At 43.2% G+C, this 15,043-nt stretch overlaps 1 protein-coding gene across 1 annotated transcript in view; it reads left to right on the top strand.

Moving 5' to 3' along the window:
- Positions 1–15,043, top strand: part of nrxn2b (neurexin 2b) — a gene marked incomplete at its 3' end in the record, with an annotated part of 720,187 nt that overhangs the window by 176,202 nt on the left and 528,942 nt on the right. The window contains exon 3 of the mRNA XM_083993168.1: positions 7,663–7,680. Within this exon, the coding sequence (XP_083849294.1) occupies positions 7,663–7,680 (18 nt within the window). The remainder of the gene's footprint in view (positions 1–7,662; positions 7,681–15,043) is intronic.

The raw sequence follows: 15,043 nt of genomic DNA, 5'->3' as shown, positions 1-15,043 counted from the left end.
ATTTCCCCAGCACGTTGGTTTTCTGGTGAATAATTTGTTATAATAATGTATTTAACAAAAAAAATCATTGAACACCTGCTCAAATTGGCCGTCATACTAGTAATATGACAGAGCACATGAACACATGGCCACAATTTACCCATTTTCCAATGGCCTCTTCCAGCATGATAATGTGCCATGTCGCAAAGCAAAAAAATGATCCAAAACTGCTTTCATGGACATGACAATGAGTTCATTGTGAGTCAGAGGCCTCCCCAGTCAGTTTGAATCCAACCAAACACCTCTGAGATGAGGCCCTGCCAGCTTGAATCTGCAGCTGACCGATCTGTAGAAATGTTGTGATGCAATCACGTCAACATGGAGCAGAAGCTCTGAGGAATGTTTGCAATATTTAGAGGAGTCCAGGCCACCCAGGACGGAGCCATACACAGTGTTAGTGAGACTTTATCTTTATTTGCCGTCCACAGTGGTGTGAGCAGTCTATTGTTTCTCTCCATTTAGCATATTAGGTAAAAATCCACTGGTAATAAGATCTTGATCAAGGCAGAATGCCAGCATTTTCCCCTTGTTTGCTCACTGCTGTTGAAAATAAGCATAAAGTCCATCCAGCTGTTGCTACCTCTGTATGAGAGTATGGATTCCCCCCCACAGACTCTGGGGCATTTGGTAAATGCATCATATTTCTTATTCTCATACCTTTCCCATCACAGAGGAAGCCACTTGTAGAAGTCTGACATTGTTTTCTTTGTCTATATACCACAGACACAGTAATGTCAAACTTTACTGTATACTCTACAGTTGCAGTCACAATACAAGAGACGTCAAGATGAGCAGTTTCAGTTGTTAGCAAACAGTGACTTAGTGCTGATATCATCAGGGAAACAGTTGAGTGACAGTTGCTGGGTAAGACTTGATTTATACATTGAATGTGTTTCTTTATTTAGTTGCCTCACACCCACTCCTTTGTCTTTAACCTTAGTGTTATTCAGACGTAGCACTGGGAGCATAAATAATGTTGTTAATTTGCGGTTGCCAGCTGGCTGTTAAGCAGAGACAATGTGCAACATAGACATGTGAAAGGCCTCTCATTTGTTCAAGAAGTCAGAACATCCTCAATACAGGTGTGGTTGCAGATTGCTCTGCTCACTCCTCCTTTTTGAACAAAGTTTTCTCTGAGTCAGTGTTTAGTTTGTCCATGGGCTACTGTAGAAACATGGCAGTGCAACATCATGGACTGAAAATGACTCAGGACACAACAATTCTTAATTTTAGGTGATTATGCACAGATTACATATAATTAGTCATAATATTGTATTTAGTATTAGATTCACCATAGTTTCAGGAGCTTGGTCACAACCTCTTTCATGGCACACATTTGAAGTTCATAGGCAGAAGAACATAGCCTTAGATCTAGGTCAACTAAATAGAATTCAGCTGTTTTTAATGTTATCATCTATGCCCAACACTGTATGCTAAATAAATATACTGAAATCCCATGCTAGAGGATGAACCACAGAAAACAACCACCTGTGCATGGTTTATAATGTTTCCATGGCTATCAGGTGACCTGGAAAGACTACACCAGTGTTAACCATGCCAAAGTGTCTGCTGTGATGAAGGTCTTCTGGCTACACCTACTCAGGCCATGGCTTAGTCCCTTGAATGGAACAGAACCACTGTTAATAATGTTTGTAATTACACCTGCACCTGCTATGAACAATGATAATCTAGTCTGTATCAGCCTTGGAGCTGCAACGACCTGTAGTTCTCCCTTGGAAGACGGCCACAGTGAATTTACAATGGGACTTGTGTCAGCACACTAAACATTAACAAACTGCTAACACCAGTTTACACTTTTCAAGGAGATTTGCAATGAGCTAAGTGTCAAAGCTGCATAACAACAAACTGGCCTATGTAGCTACTATAACACAATCATTTAAACAGGTGGGTGGATGCTCCAGATCTTAAAATACAGAAATACAGATCAAACGTATAGAGCTAATTAGCTGCTGGCACAAATTTGAACTTGAGAAGAGCCTAAAAGTATGAACAACAGCTGTGTTGTTTCAGCAGTGCAGCATTTTAACTTTTTTTGTGTGTTTTTTGAAGCACCAGTAAATGTAGTGATATTTTTGATTAAAGGGATATTTCAACATTTTGGCAAATTTGCCTATTGCAATAATCCCTATAGTAGCAGTAGGTTCATTACCTTTAATTGTCGGTGCATGTTGTTTTGAGACCGGCGGGGGAGAGACGGAGGCTATGTCCACGTTTCCTCATCAACCTAATCAAATTCACAATTCAACAACTCCAAAACACTCTCGTGGACAAGTTGTGACCTGCACATTCACCAGTCATGAAATAATAATGGAACATTACGAGACAGAGTTGTTTTCACGGCAAATGCGTAGCCGGAGCTACATTTCGGACACGGCTGCTGGGCGGCGTGATATCAAAAGCGCAAGTAGTTCTGAGTACAGTATTTGCTTAATTTGTCGTAATGTTACATAATTATGCGTTATTATTTCATAGTGTGGTGAATATGCAGGTCACGCGCGTTTTGGAGTTGTTGGATTGTGTATTTAGTTTGATGAGGGAAACGTGGAGATACTGTGCAGCTCACATCTCTGCCCCGCTGATCGAAAAACAACTTGCACCGGAAATTAAAGGTAATGAACCTACTCCTAAGACTATATGGATTATGGCAATAGGCAAATTTGCCAAAATGTTGAAATATCCCTTTAAATGAGTGGTCAGTATCAGAACTCTCTTTTGTTGAAGTTGAGTCTGTTTAGAAGAGAGGCGTAGTAGACAGAGGTTTGTGTGCTGTGAGAGACAAAAAAAGAGCGAATCTGCATCCTCTCTCAGTGACTATTTAGTTTAGTCAGAGCACAGCTGTCAAACTTTCATAAAAGCAACATTTCAGCAGTGCAGCAGTTTGGCTTCCGGTTTTAATGGTCATTATTTCACACTTGTTCTGTTGCGTGACATCAGAAACAAGAAACATGCAAATGAGAAAGCCTTTATTTGTAGTTTAGCTGTATTAAAATACTGTGTAGGCGAGGGGCAAACAGATAAAGAGCTGAAGCCAGCAGACAAAAAGGCTGAATGCAAATACAGACAATGATGTCATAAATATGCTAATTAGCACATTACTTCATCTGGTGACATTTAGCAAGTTTCCCAGCATGCTTTAGCTTCTTTCCATGACGAAAAGTTGCATTGAGCAGACATTGACAGTGTTACCAGACTTTGACCCAGTCTTGTATATTAGTTTATCCCTTAAAAGGGATAGTTCACCCAAAATTGAAATTTCACCATTATCTACTCACCCTTATGTCGACTAACTGTACGTTCACACCAAAAGCTTCCAAAGCGTCAAAAACGCCGGAAGTCAATTCATTTTCAATGAGCGCCCGGCGACACCGAGCGTCCAAAGCGTCAACAGGCGTTGCCGCGCTTCCAGAGCGTCCAAAGCTTCCAAAGCGTCCAAAGCGTCACCAGATGAAAAGTTGAGCCAGGTTTAACTTTAGGGTAATGAGCTATGACGCGGTCAAGCGGCAACCGGCGGCAGCCTGTCAGAATAGAGATATCCGTCGGTTGCCTGTTTTTTTCTTTTTTTTGTATTTCGGCTCCCCAATGACCAGCGCGATCGAACTTTGACGTCAGTCACCAGACGAGCGGCCAAAGCGGCTGAAAATATTTGCAGTTTTGGGAGCTGTCTTGTCTGACGCCCCCCCTCGAGCGTTTTTGACGCTTTGGAAGCTTTTGGTGTGAACGCACAGTAAGGGCTGGTAGAAGTTTCAGAGTTATCCGTGGCTTCTCTGAGTTACAGGGGGTCTCGGCATAGCAGTGCATGTCCATATAATGGTTGCAAATGGATACCAACTGTCTTCGTAACAAAAAGACACACCAAAAAACATCCAAATACCTCCATGCTGCTCGTATGTAATGTCCGTCTTGTATTGAAGCCCCAACATGCGAAATTGTCCCGGAAAAAATTTAATAAGTCTTTGGAGGTATTTGGATGTTCTACCAGCCCTTAGTCGACATGAGGGTGAGTAGATAATGAGTGAAATTTCAATTTTGGGTGAACTATCCCTTTAAATAAGTTTTTTTTTTCTGTACAAATAAAAACATTATGTGCATATCATTCTTTTATTCCGAGATGTGTGCACCATGCTCCCTCCACACTCCTCTCTCAGGCTGACAGCTGAGCGTGGCAGAGCGAGGTGTGGAGAGATGGGAAGTAAATCGACAGCGGACAGGGGTCACCGCTTCTCGTCTGCGAAGCTCACTTGCAGAAAAGAGAAAGGGGGGGGGGGGGGGTGGAGGTGGTGGTGGTGGTGGTGGGGAGCGGGCCGGACTCGGGCGGGGGGTCATTTTCCAGTTCTCCTTGCCAGCGATGGCACCGTGCTCACCGAACGTCACATGCATTGTCCGGTGTAATGAGGGGTGTCATTAGGAGCGTGTGTGTGGAAGCCGGGGGGGTTGTTGCAAGGCTTCAGTGTGGTTTCAGAACCCTGCCTCTCACCAGCCTTTTGCCCGCGGTGTGTTTGACACCGAGCATCAAACCGTTGCTGGTGTCCAGCTGCGGTTATTTACTATACTACAGGGGTCACTAGAGAGTTTTATAGCCGTGCCCCTGGTTCCTATCAGCTCCACAGGATGATATATCATCAATAAAAGATGGTCCCCCCAGCTCTGTGTTCCCACCCTGTAAAGACGGTGTGGCTGCCATAACTTTATATTTGTACACAGCTGCCATGACATGATATTACATGGGAGCACATACGGTGCTGTGTGTACATCTTTATTTCTCTTCTGGTGGCTTGGCTGTGGGCTGGGAGGAGTAGAAAGGCATGATAGATGACTCGTGTTTGACCAACTATCTCCTCACATGCTCTATTCCCCTATCTTCGCCCCTTTTCCTCTCACACACACACACACCTACGCACACACTGTTACTCGTTTACCTATGTTAGAGTATATTTGTCGATATAAGGCCAAGCAGGGCGGTTGATGCCGTGCGGGACTTGGAGATATTCTTGTCGAAATCCAGGATATTAACAAGCAAGGCCTGGGAGAATGAAGACTATTGATTGTGATAATTCCTCCGGCACCTTTGCCTTCATCCACAACTGTGGACTTTAAAGCTCCGTCTCAGCTCCTGTGTGGCCAGACTGTGTGGATCAGAAGACCAGTGTTAGCTCAGCACAGAAAAACACCTCACACTCCATCTACAGTACTGTGGCTGGGATTTCTGCTCAGCTAAATGTGTTGGGGACTGGAGATGTTTCTTTTCACCTTTGCAAGTGTAGCCGATGTCAATCTGGCCCTCTGCGTTGTGTTTTTGGTACGGACTGCCCCAGGTGTGGTTCGAACCCTGGTCTCTCCCGCACCAAAAATTAAAGAACCTACTCCTAAGACTATAGGGATTATGGCAATAGGCAAATCTGCCAAAGTGTTGAAATATCCCTTTAAACGAGTGGTCAGTACCAGACCTCTATTGAGTTGGAGTTGAGTCTGTTTAGAAGAGAGTCGTAGTAGACAGAAGTTTGTGTGCTGTAAGAGACAAAAAAAATGAATGACGACGATGCAGTCAGGTTTGCACGTCCTTTATGGGTGCTAGCAGGGCCGTTGCTAGGAATTCTGGGCCCCCTTAAAGAATACTAAAGTGGGCCCCTACCCCCTGACTTTTCCACTTTTCTTTCTTAGACTACGTATATTATCATTTCTTATTTAGCCTACTTTGTTTTGATGCTAATGTAGCATTACTATGAGTAGTCAGGGTCTTATGCAGAATAAATTCAGTCATACAAAGATTAGACTACTGGGTTTTTTATGGGCCCTACTGGGTGCTGGGCCCCTAGAATTATCATCACGTTTTTCCCTTATACAACGGCCCTGGGTGAGTGAGTGCACCCGGACCCTCTGTTACACAAGCCACCTCACAAATATGGATGACAGCAGATCCACCTGAGCCACCTGAGCCACAGTTAGAAAGGGGGAAAGGGGAAGTGCATTAAAAATGCTCAACAGGTCTGTAACACGGAGGCACGTAGGCCCGACAAGTCAGGAATGTGCAGCTGGTGCAGAAATTCACTCAAAGAAAAAAAAAAAAGTTTAGCCCCTCACAAGTTAATTGGCTGTGCCCTCCACCCTCAATTGATCCCCACGCTGTATACTGTATACTTTCTTTTTTTTCAACACTCAACACCTGCCAACTGATGAAGCAGCTCCAATCTTTAATTAGGAATTTGACCTGACAGCTTGGATCAATATTTCAGATGAAACTTATGCATGTTTGTTAAAAAAAAAAGCTGACTTATTTATTTATTTCCTCGAGTCATTTATTGAAGATGGGAAGAAATCCAAAAGGAGTTTGAGGCTGGCTCTGCTCTGCATCGGGTGGTCCTCATACACACTCCCCCCACCCCCACCTCATCTTCTCATCTTCTCCCTCCCGCTCTGATGCCGTCTGTCACTCTGTTGGTGTCAGTGACAGTGAGTGGGTAACGGTGTGAGCTGCACCTGAAGCCCCACTGGTTAATGTGCCGTGCTGTTCTTTCGGGGGGCGACCAGATGTGGATACTAGCAGCCCTTTAGTTCAGTTGAGTTTATTTAGAGTGTAAGATCACCATGGTGGCCAGCTACATGGTCTCAATACACTTGTGTGCAATAAAAACAATCAATAGAAAAAGTACACAGGCAAAATAAGCAAAAGAACACACAAAAAGACAGAGGAAAAAAACAGTCCTTAATGTTCTTCTGGAGTGAAAAGAAAAGAAAAGAAAACAAACAAAGACAGAACAGATCGGGTACTCTGCTTTTTGTCACTTTGCCGAGGCAAGGATGACCTTGTTTTGTTAATACATTTTAATCAAATAATCCTTGATGTATTAAGTTCAACATGTAAATAATGAACTGCAACTTGCAGCACTGATTCATCAGTCCTTGTGTGTTGATGGGGATGGATCCTTGCACACACTAGCACATGTAGCTTTCTTGCATGACAGGAAATTATGTTTCACTTATGTATTGTAGAGAGCACAGCCTTATGCTGTGATATTAATATACTGTATTTGCACATATATTTTGCTCAACATTTGTTGAATTATGTTTATAATGAGTTTTCCTTACATATTCTAAAAGTCTATCAATTCCTTTTGCAAATAAAATAAATGGCAAAGAAAATAGTTATAATCTTTTCTTTTCCTTTTTTTTCTATGCCTGGTAAATGCAGTTGGTGTCAACATTCAGCCCATACTGGTCTTGTTTTAATAACTAGTCCGTGAGGAGTTATTGGCAGCATAAAGGAATGGAGGGTGGATGCCAAGAACTTCTGTGTTGTCATGTTTTGACCTTTAAGACCGACTTTATACTAGAAAATATGAGCGCGGCCTCCTGAACGTCCCTGCTAGTTGATTTCCTCCAACATTTCAATTAGCAGCTCAGTGCTGATGCTAATGTGTGGAATCGCTCTTGCAGACACCTAATGCTAATTTGGGTCTGACTTTTCTTTCCCTCTCTCTGCTATTATATCTCATTTAGTCGTGACTGTCTTCTGGCGAGCAGGTGTACTCGACTGACATTTTACTCTTTTTGCGCTTTGAACTGATCCATCTTTTTTTTCTCTCTTGTCTCTCTCTCCCCTCATAGGTGACTCATCTCAAGCCGGTGAGTTGACTCCGTTCTGTACTTTTCTGCCTCTTTTGCATGTTCTATTATATGCACTCACCTTGTTACCATAGCTACCGACTGGTTTCATCCCATTATTATTATTATTATTATACATTTTTTTATGCAGTGAGGTAGGTGTGAGCATTTACACGCACACAAGCAAACACACCACCAATTATCTCCTTTAACTTCAGTTGGTGGGCTAAATGAACAACAGAACTTTCCTCTGAAAAAACAGCAACTGTTGCATAGAAATCACTCATTATTTCTCTCTGTGCCTGTTTCTTTCTTTCTTTATGCATTGCAGCTATTTGATAGCGCCTACCGTATTCCCTCTCATTTGTTTGTACTGTATATTGAAGAGGGGATTTCCAACTGTTTACCGTGGAAAGACAAAACCCCTCTCCCCTACTCTGCAAGTCTCATAAACTGCACTGCTTTCCAATGTAAATGCAAATTCCCAAGGTTTCAGTGAATGACTAACCAGCCTGAGAACACTGGGACGGTTCTGTTTGAGTGACACGCTGCTGCTGCGCTGCTTTGGCTTCGATGAGTTATCCCTCCTTGTCATTTTCAAGTTCATGAAGTTTGCGAAGGTTACCGAGACACAGCGGCTCTGGCACGGAGGTGTGGATGTCTGTGAAGAGCCGTTGCCGTTGCCGTGCTGCGTCAACGCTGTTATTTGTTCATCTGCCTCAAGTGGATTGCGATGCTACATTTATCACACTTCCAATCGCTGTTGCCGTGGTTGAGTGTGTTCCATTTCTGAGTGGAAGTTGAGCTTATAGCAATTCAGACGCACGCCGCGCATCCTCAACACTATTAACGACCCTCTTTCTTTTCCTTGGTTGCTCTAAATTTCCAAACGACTTCCCCATTCATATAACTTATGACAGGAAAATGCAAATTCTACTGTATTTCCTATTTCCTCCTCCATGTTGTTGTCTAGTAGCTCTAAAGTGCTCTGGACCATTAAGGGCCTTCATTAAAACACGGACAGAGGCTTTATCTGTGAATATGCTGACATGTCGCAGATGCTGGCTTTCTATCAGCATATTATTTGCGGTGTCGGAGGCGGGGGGGTGTGGAGAGGGTATGTATAGGCGGATGAGAGCGGAGATGGACAGACTAATGGGACGTATCGATACATCAGAAAAAAAAACAGTAAAGAAATGTGATGGGTAGAGTTGGAAACTCCAGCTCACAGCACTTTGCGACTCCTGCTTTAGTGATGTGTCAGTGTTATCGCGTTCCCTTTCCTAATTATTAGCTTTGTCTCGCTGCAGCACCCCACTATGCTTTATGAACGCGCAATGCTAATCTACAGCGCGACAGGATGTGTGGCATGTAATGAGAAAACACAACATGCAGCGGTTTCTCGCACAGGCCATGATTCAAGCAATCCCATGGTAAAGATTTTTTTTCCCCCTGTGAGCTCTGTGCTGTGATAATTGAAGCATGTCTCCTGATCCTTATTCATAAATAGCTTTGAGAGTGTGTATGCGTGTGTGTGTGCAGGGCTGCTTGTCAAGCTTTGTCCAGTGAGTGTTTGGCCCAGAGATCTGATGTCATCTGAATACTAATGTGGCATTTTGTCTGTTTCGCGGCAGCTTGGACACAGAGTGGGGGGGGAGGTTTGGTTGGGGACATGTTCAGCCTCGAGGTGCAGTGGAGAGTAGGGAGACATACTCAAATACCACGCCCTGCAAGAATCGAGATTCAGACAGGAGAAGGACTGAAAAAAAAAGAAGATGGAAAAAAAAAAACTAATTAAAATTTGATCTGGGAGGCCAGTGCAAATTGAGTTTCATCTTCATTAAGACCATCAGGCAAAGAAGGGGGAGATAACTCAGTTTTGCTTTCGAGATACAAGCTGTTTCCGTGTCAGTCTGCAAATTCAACATGGTTCTGGATGTGTGTGTTTATGTGCGTACGCAATTTTATAGACCTTTGAGGCTCCACGGGGAATCATGCTCATCACACAGTTTCCGAGCAGCTCATTCTTTATATTTGTGTTCTGCATGCACTGTTATTGAGCAAGACAGTAGCAGAAGGCGATAGCGGGGAGAACAGTAATAGCAGCATATATCGACTTATGCAAAAAAGGCACTTTATTTTTCGTTTTGCAGCAGGGGCATCGGTAACGGCACCGTGCAGCATCCAATCAGTTTTATTGGTGTAAAACATGAGGTGCATCGTTTCCATAAGTTTCTTTTGAAATTAGTTGAGTTGTGTGAAATCCTGCCAGATCCTCCTGGAAGCACGGTGCGTTCACTCCTGCATCGTATTTCCCCAGAGTGTTTTGACAAACTTTTGGTGAGTGGATGTCACATCCAGCTCCAAAACCAATCACAGAGTTTGACAATCTGTGTTGCAAAGAAAAACAAAGACATCATCATCAATGGAAGTTAATGTTTCTGTTTTCTTACTCCACCTCTGAGCTCATGAGGCAGCTGGTGGCAGAGGTAATTGTCGTCCCGTAGATGTAGCAGCAGACAGGTGGACTACAAGCACAGATCCTTATCCTACTGCTGAATTTCATTCTGACTCCAATAATAAAAAAAAAAATGCTATTGGCAGAGGCAGAGACATCTCTCTGTGTACCTCTCTCTGTCTGTTTCTGTCTATCTCAAGCCTTGTACTCCTCAAGCTCAGATGATTAGCATCTCCCCCTCTCCCCCCCTTTTTTCCCCCTCCTCTCCCTCCTTGAATGCCAACCCCGGGCGAGTCGGAGCCAGCAGAAGCCTCTTCAAGCTGATGCTGCAATGGGATTGGCCCACTCACCGCGCAGTGCTACTGAGGATGCTCAGTGAACCACACGTCTACAATTTGGATGAGGAAATGAGGGATTCAGGCTCTGTGTGTGTTGGGTGGAGGGTGACACTTAGTAGAACATATTGTTTTCCTCCAAACTCCCTGTCTCAAATGTTTAATAGGCAGACAAACCCCCTCAAAATGTGTCAAAGCCTGGAGCTGTTATTTTAATTCACTCTTTTTTTTTTTTTTTAATACAACTCTAGCATTATGTATTTATTCACAGTTGGGAAATGTGTTATGTAAGTTTCTTTATTCTGAGCTAACACAGGCATGAGGGGAAGAGCCCCGCTGCAAACATTAAAACGCTCCATAACTTCCCTAATTTATGAATTCCTTTCATCACCTTGATCATTAAAATGCTGCACACCGAGGCAATGTTATATTAGATAGCAGCGACCTGGCTACTTAATTGAACAAGTCTTATACAGCAGCCACAGATAGAGAAGGAGAGAAAAAAAGAAAAGAATGGACATGAAGACAATAAAAACACTCTATTATTTCTGCGAACGCAACTAGTACTTAAGTTATTTTCCCTGCGTAGTGATAAACAGCATGGCCTCAGAAGAGCGTGAGAAAATGGCCATTCCGCGATGCAACACCCAAATCCGCGGCCACGGTTTAGCAGAGGAGGGCGGTAATGAGATAGCTACCTGAGATAATTACTACTCAACGCGTCCGACTCTCATCCCCCTACCACAGGGAACCAGTTTAACTCACTACAATTAAACGGCCAGTCATTTGCTCCATTTGAGGCGCCGTTTATGCCTTTTTATGCTTCACTGGGTCATAACGCAAGGGTGCCATGAACGCTGGGAACCTGGGCCAGCCTATGTGGTAAGATGTAGATACTATATAGATTCACAGATCTCATAGTCACAGGGAAGTTATAATAATTGTTCTGATCCAGATGAGTCGAGCACGTTGGCCTCCTCTCTGTCCCCGTTACTCGACTGAAACACGTTCACTTTCCCCTGGCATCGATATGCATCTCACACTGGGACCAGATCCTGATCTCATTAATTGGATTACATTCGCAACTGATACTGAAATGTATTTTTTCCTTATCAAATTCTTCCTCTCATAGCGTATGCATTCTTTGAAACAGTCAGTGTCTGGCTTTTTCCTGGTGATGCAGGGAACACTTATACCTGTGAAATGAACGCTCGGCTTAACAGTGTGTGGGTGAAAGGATATATAATGTATAGGTAAAGTATTAATTACATCATATGAAATAGCTCAAGATAATTTGTGTTTGGCGCAGTGACCTGATTTATTATTTTTGTTTAGTTTTTATGAGCATTTAAATGCTTTGTGTTCAGGAAATAGCAGTGACATTCAGACTTTCAGTTTGAATAGATTCAAAATGTCAGACTGAGCTCAGGCTAATACCTGTTGTTATTGTTTTAAAACCAGTTTACATCAGTAACGGTGACCTGGTCATCCCACCATCAACCCCCTACATGCAAACCAGATGTGCAGCAATACCACTTCCTTGAACACTTCACATTGCAGGCTACTTCAGGTGGTACCATTCACTGATGCTCCTTGAACGCCTCGCATGTAGGCTATTAGTAGAGGCTAGCTCCAGCCCACAAAGTATTAGGGTTAAAGGTCCAGTGTGTAAAATGGGAGGAAAACCGTGAGTGTTCAGATTGCAGCGCTCACTCACTCGCATTCACCCCTGACGGTGGCCTCCGAGGACAAAACATCTTGTTTACCACGACTGGTAGTATTTCAGGAGCATGGAGCGATGAGGTGAAGATCTAAACCAATGTCTGCTGTTTCCTCCTCTTCTTTCGTCGTTGGTTTATTTATGAACGTGAAACTCTTGAAACCTGCTCTCTGACTGGCTGGATTTTCCGTTTGGGCTGCCGTACAAACATGTCCGCGCAAGATGGCAACACTCTCTAAAGCAGTGTTTTTCAACCTTGGGGTCGGGACCCCATGTGGGGTCGCCTGGAATTCAAATGGGATCGCCTGAAATTACTAGTAAAATTACTGATAAAAATATTCTTTTAACTAATTATTATTCTTTTTTACAATTCGGATTAAAAACACCACACACAATCATAAACAACTGTATTCTATACTTTCACGTTCTCAAATATAAATCGAGTTCAAATAAAATGCAGCATATAAAAATATCTGAGCTGACGCATGACTGATGGCTGCAATCACATGATTGTGGGTTGGGAACCACTGCTCTAAAGCAAGACCCTTGTTATATGTAGATATAAAAGAATAATTATAAGGCTACAAAAACAAAACAAATTGTATTTTATAGCGATTATACACAAATATATTCATGGGTAGTATATTCAGATTTCGTTAATAAACCTTGCCAATTATTACACACTGGACCTTTAAATGTGTTGAGTGTAATTACCCTCTATGGAGCCATAATGGATAATAATAGAATCAATGCAGATTGATGTTTAACACCAGTCACCTGTAGTTAATACTGTGGCATCCGTGGCTGTGTACTGTGTAGTCTCATCCTGCTCAATGTCCCAGGGCACAACAGGCCACCAATCCACTTTTTTTTTTTTTTTTACACTGTGTGAGCCTGATATAATGTATGCTATCTGCAATGCAGCCAGGCAGGGATGACACTCACGCCCGTGGCCTCTGCAGTTAGGAGGGTAAGCCTATGTGATACACACTCTATCAGGTTAGCCACCAAGGTGCCCCCACATCAGGTGCTGCTTCACCCTTCAGAGGCTGCAAACATTTTGCCACTCCTGACAGCGTGCTGGTTGATTATTTATGCAGAGAGTGATTTAAAGGAGGTCAGAGCCCATCCCTGCATCATTATTTCACACTCTATGTTTCAGTTGTTGCTGCACAGCATATAGGCTGGGGCAGTTGTAATATATAACCACGTCTTTCTGACTCTAGATGGTTTGGACGATAGGTCTTCAGTTCATTGACATTTAGCCCAGAATGGGTGATTATCACCGAGGAGTCAGGACGGCTGTTAATACTATGAGGATAAAGAACTGCACGTTTGACCCTTCCTCCCAGTATAGAGACGTTCTGTAATAAATGTCCGGCTGTATGTTCAGTGCGACTGTGCTGCAGCTTAGAAATGACACCATTAACACTAATGACAATAAATCCAGACTTGTACAGTGTTTATGTCTGCGGCGATAACTCTGTAACTGCTCTATTGACATTCTGCTTTTCTTTTAAAACCCCCCTCACATGGCAATCAGTCAGACCTGCTGCCGTTATATCTCATCTATGTCTCCTCTCAAACCAACAGTAAACGAAGGCGCCTTGATAAGTGTGTGTGTGTGTGTGTGTGTGTGTGTGTGTGATCGTTGAGCTCAGCGCCTTCAGTCGAGCCGAGTGAGGCTCGGAATACAAGATGGGAGAGAGCTGCTGCTGCTGCTGGATCTACATTGGCGGCAACATGTGAAGATTAACGGCGTCCGCTTCCATTAGCCTCAGAGTAATTGTCGAGACAGCGATGAACAGTCCGTAGCTCTAATCCTCAAATCAAAGAGAAGTTGCACAGACCACCGGCTCTCAGATTTGATTTCTTTCACTCAAAAAAAAAAAAAGGAAAAAAAAGTGACTTATTCTTCCCATCGTGTTCACGGATCACAGCACAGAGGCGACTTTACTTCCTGTCAAAATATCTGCTAATTAGCCTGAATTTGATTCACAGCTCTTGAAAGGATTTCTCGGGGAACCGCGGAGCGACAAAAGTAATCCGAGCTTTTGTGGGAATAAAGACACCAATGTTGTCTCTGCGCGAGTCTTAACTTGCAATAGGGTGTGACAATACAGTGCAGTGTGATGGAGAGGGAAACCTGCATCCCATGGGAGAGTGAGAGTGAGTTCAGGAGTGTGAATACACCGACAGAGGAGGGGGGGGAAGAAAGAGGTGTGTCTTTTTTTTTCTGCATGAGTAATGTAGAAGGAAATACACTAAAGTTTGCTGTGGTTGTGTAAGTTTCTGTTGGGGCGATAAACCGACCCACAGTGGAGGGCAGTGTAGTGGATCACACACATGCAATCAGACAGTATAAGGAATGGATGAAAACTGTATGACATTTTCATCTAGAGGCCTCACAGTGTGGTACCTATGAGGGACCCCCACACTTTAACAGTTTACCCATGGTGGGGTATTTATAAGATGTAGAAGAGGGATGAAGGGAGGATCTTGTGACAGATGGTTGCTGACAGTTTTTAAGCAGTCCTGGGGGTCATGGGATTCCTGTGGTATTCCTGCGGGAAGGAAGTCATTTTCACTCATGGAATTGGGTCAGGACGAGAGAAAAAGAAAAAAAAAATTAGCTCCATTTCTATATTTGTACAGTAGTTCTGATATAAATGCAGTTCTTGTTACTTTAAAGACCAGTGCAGGACGTGTGTGGAGTGGACTGAGGACAGGGTTGTGGCAAATGGAGGATGATGGGTTATTGAGGATCATCATCGAGATTGCTCATGTCCTTTGCTAATGTCAAGAGATATTTGCCTTATATTCCCATATCATATAAAATATGGTAACACCTTATACACTGTGAAAACATTA

The sequence above is a fragment of the Trachurus trachurus genome (genome assembly GCF_905171665.1).
Source record: "Trachurus trachurus genome assembly, chromosome: 18".
NCBI lineage: Eukaryota > Metazoa > Chordata > Actinopteri > Carangiformes > Carangidae > Trachurus > Trachurus trachurus.
Note: the sequence above shows the minus strand (reverse complement) of the source record. Positions and strands in the feature narration are given on the sequence as shown.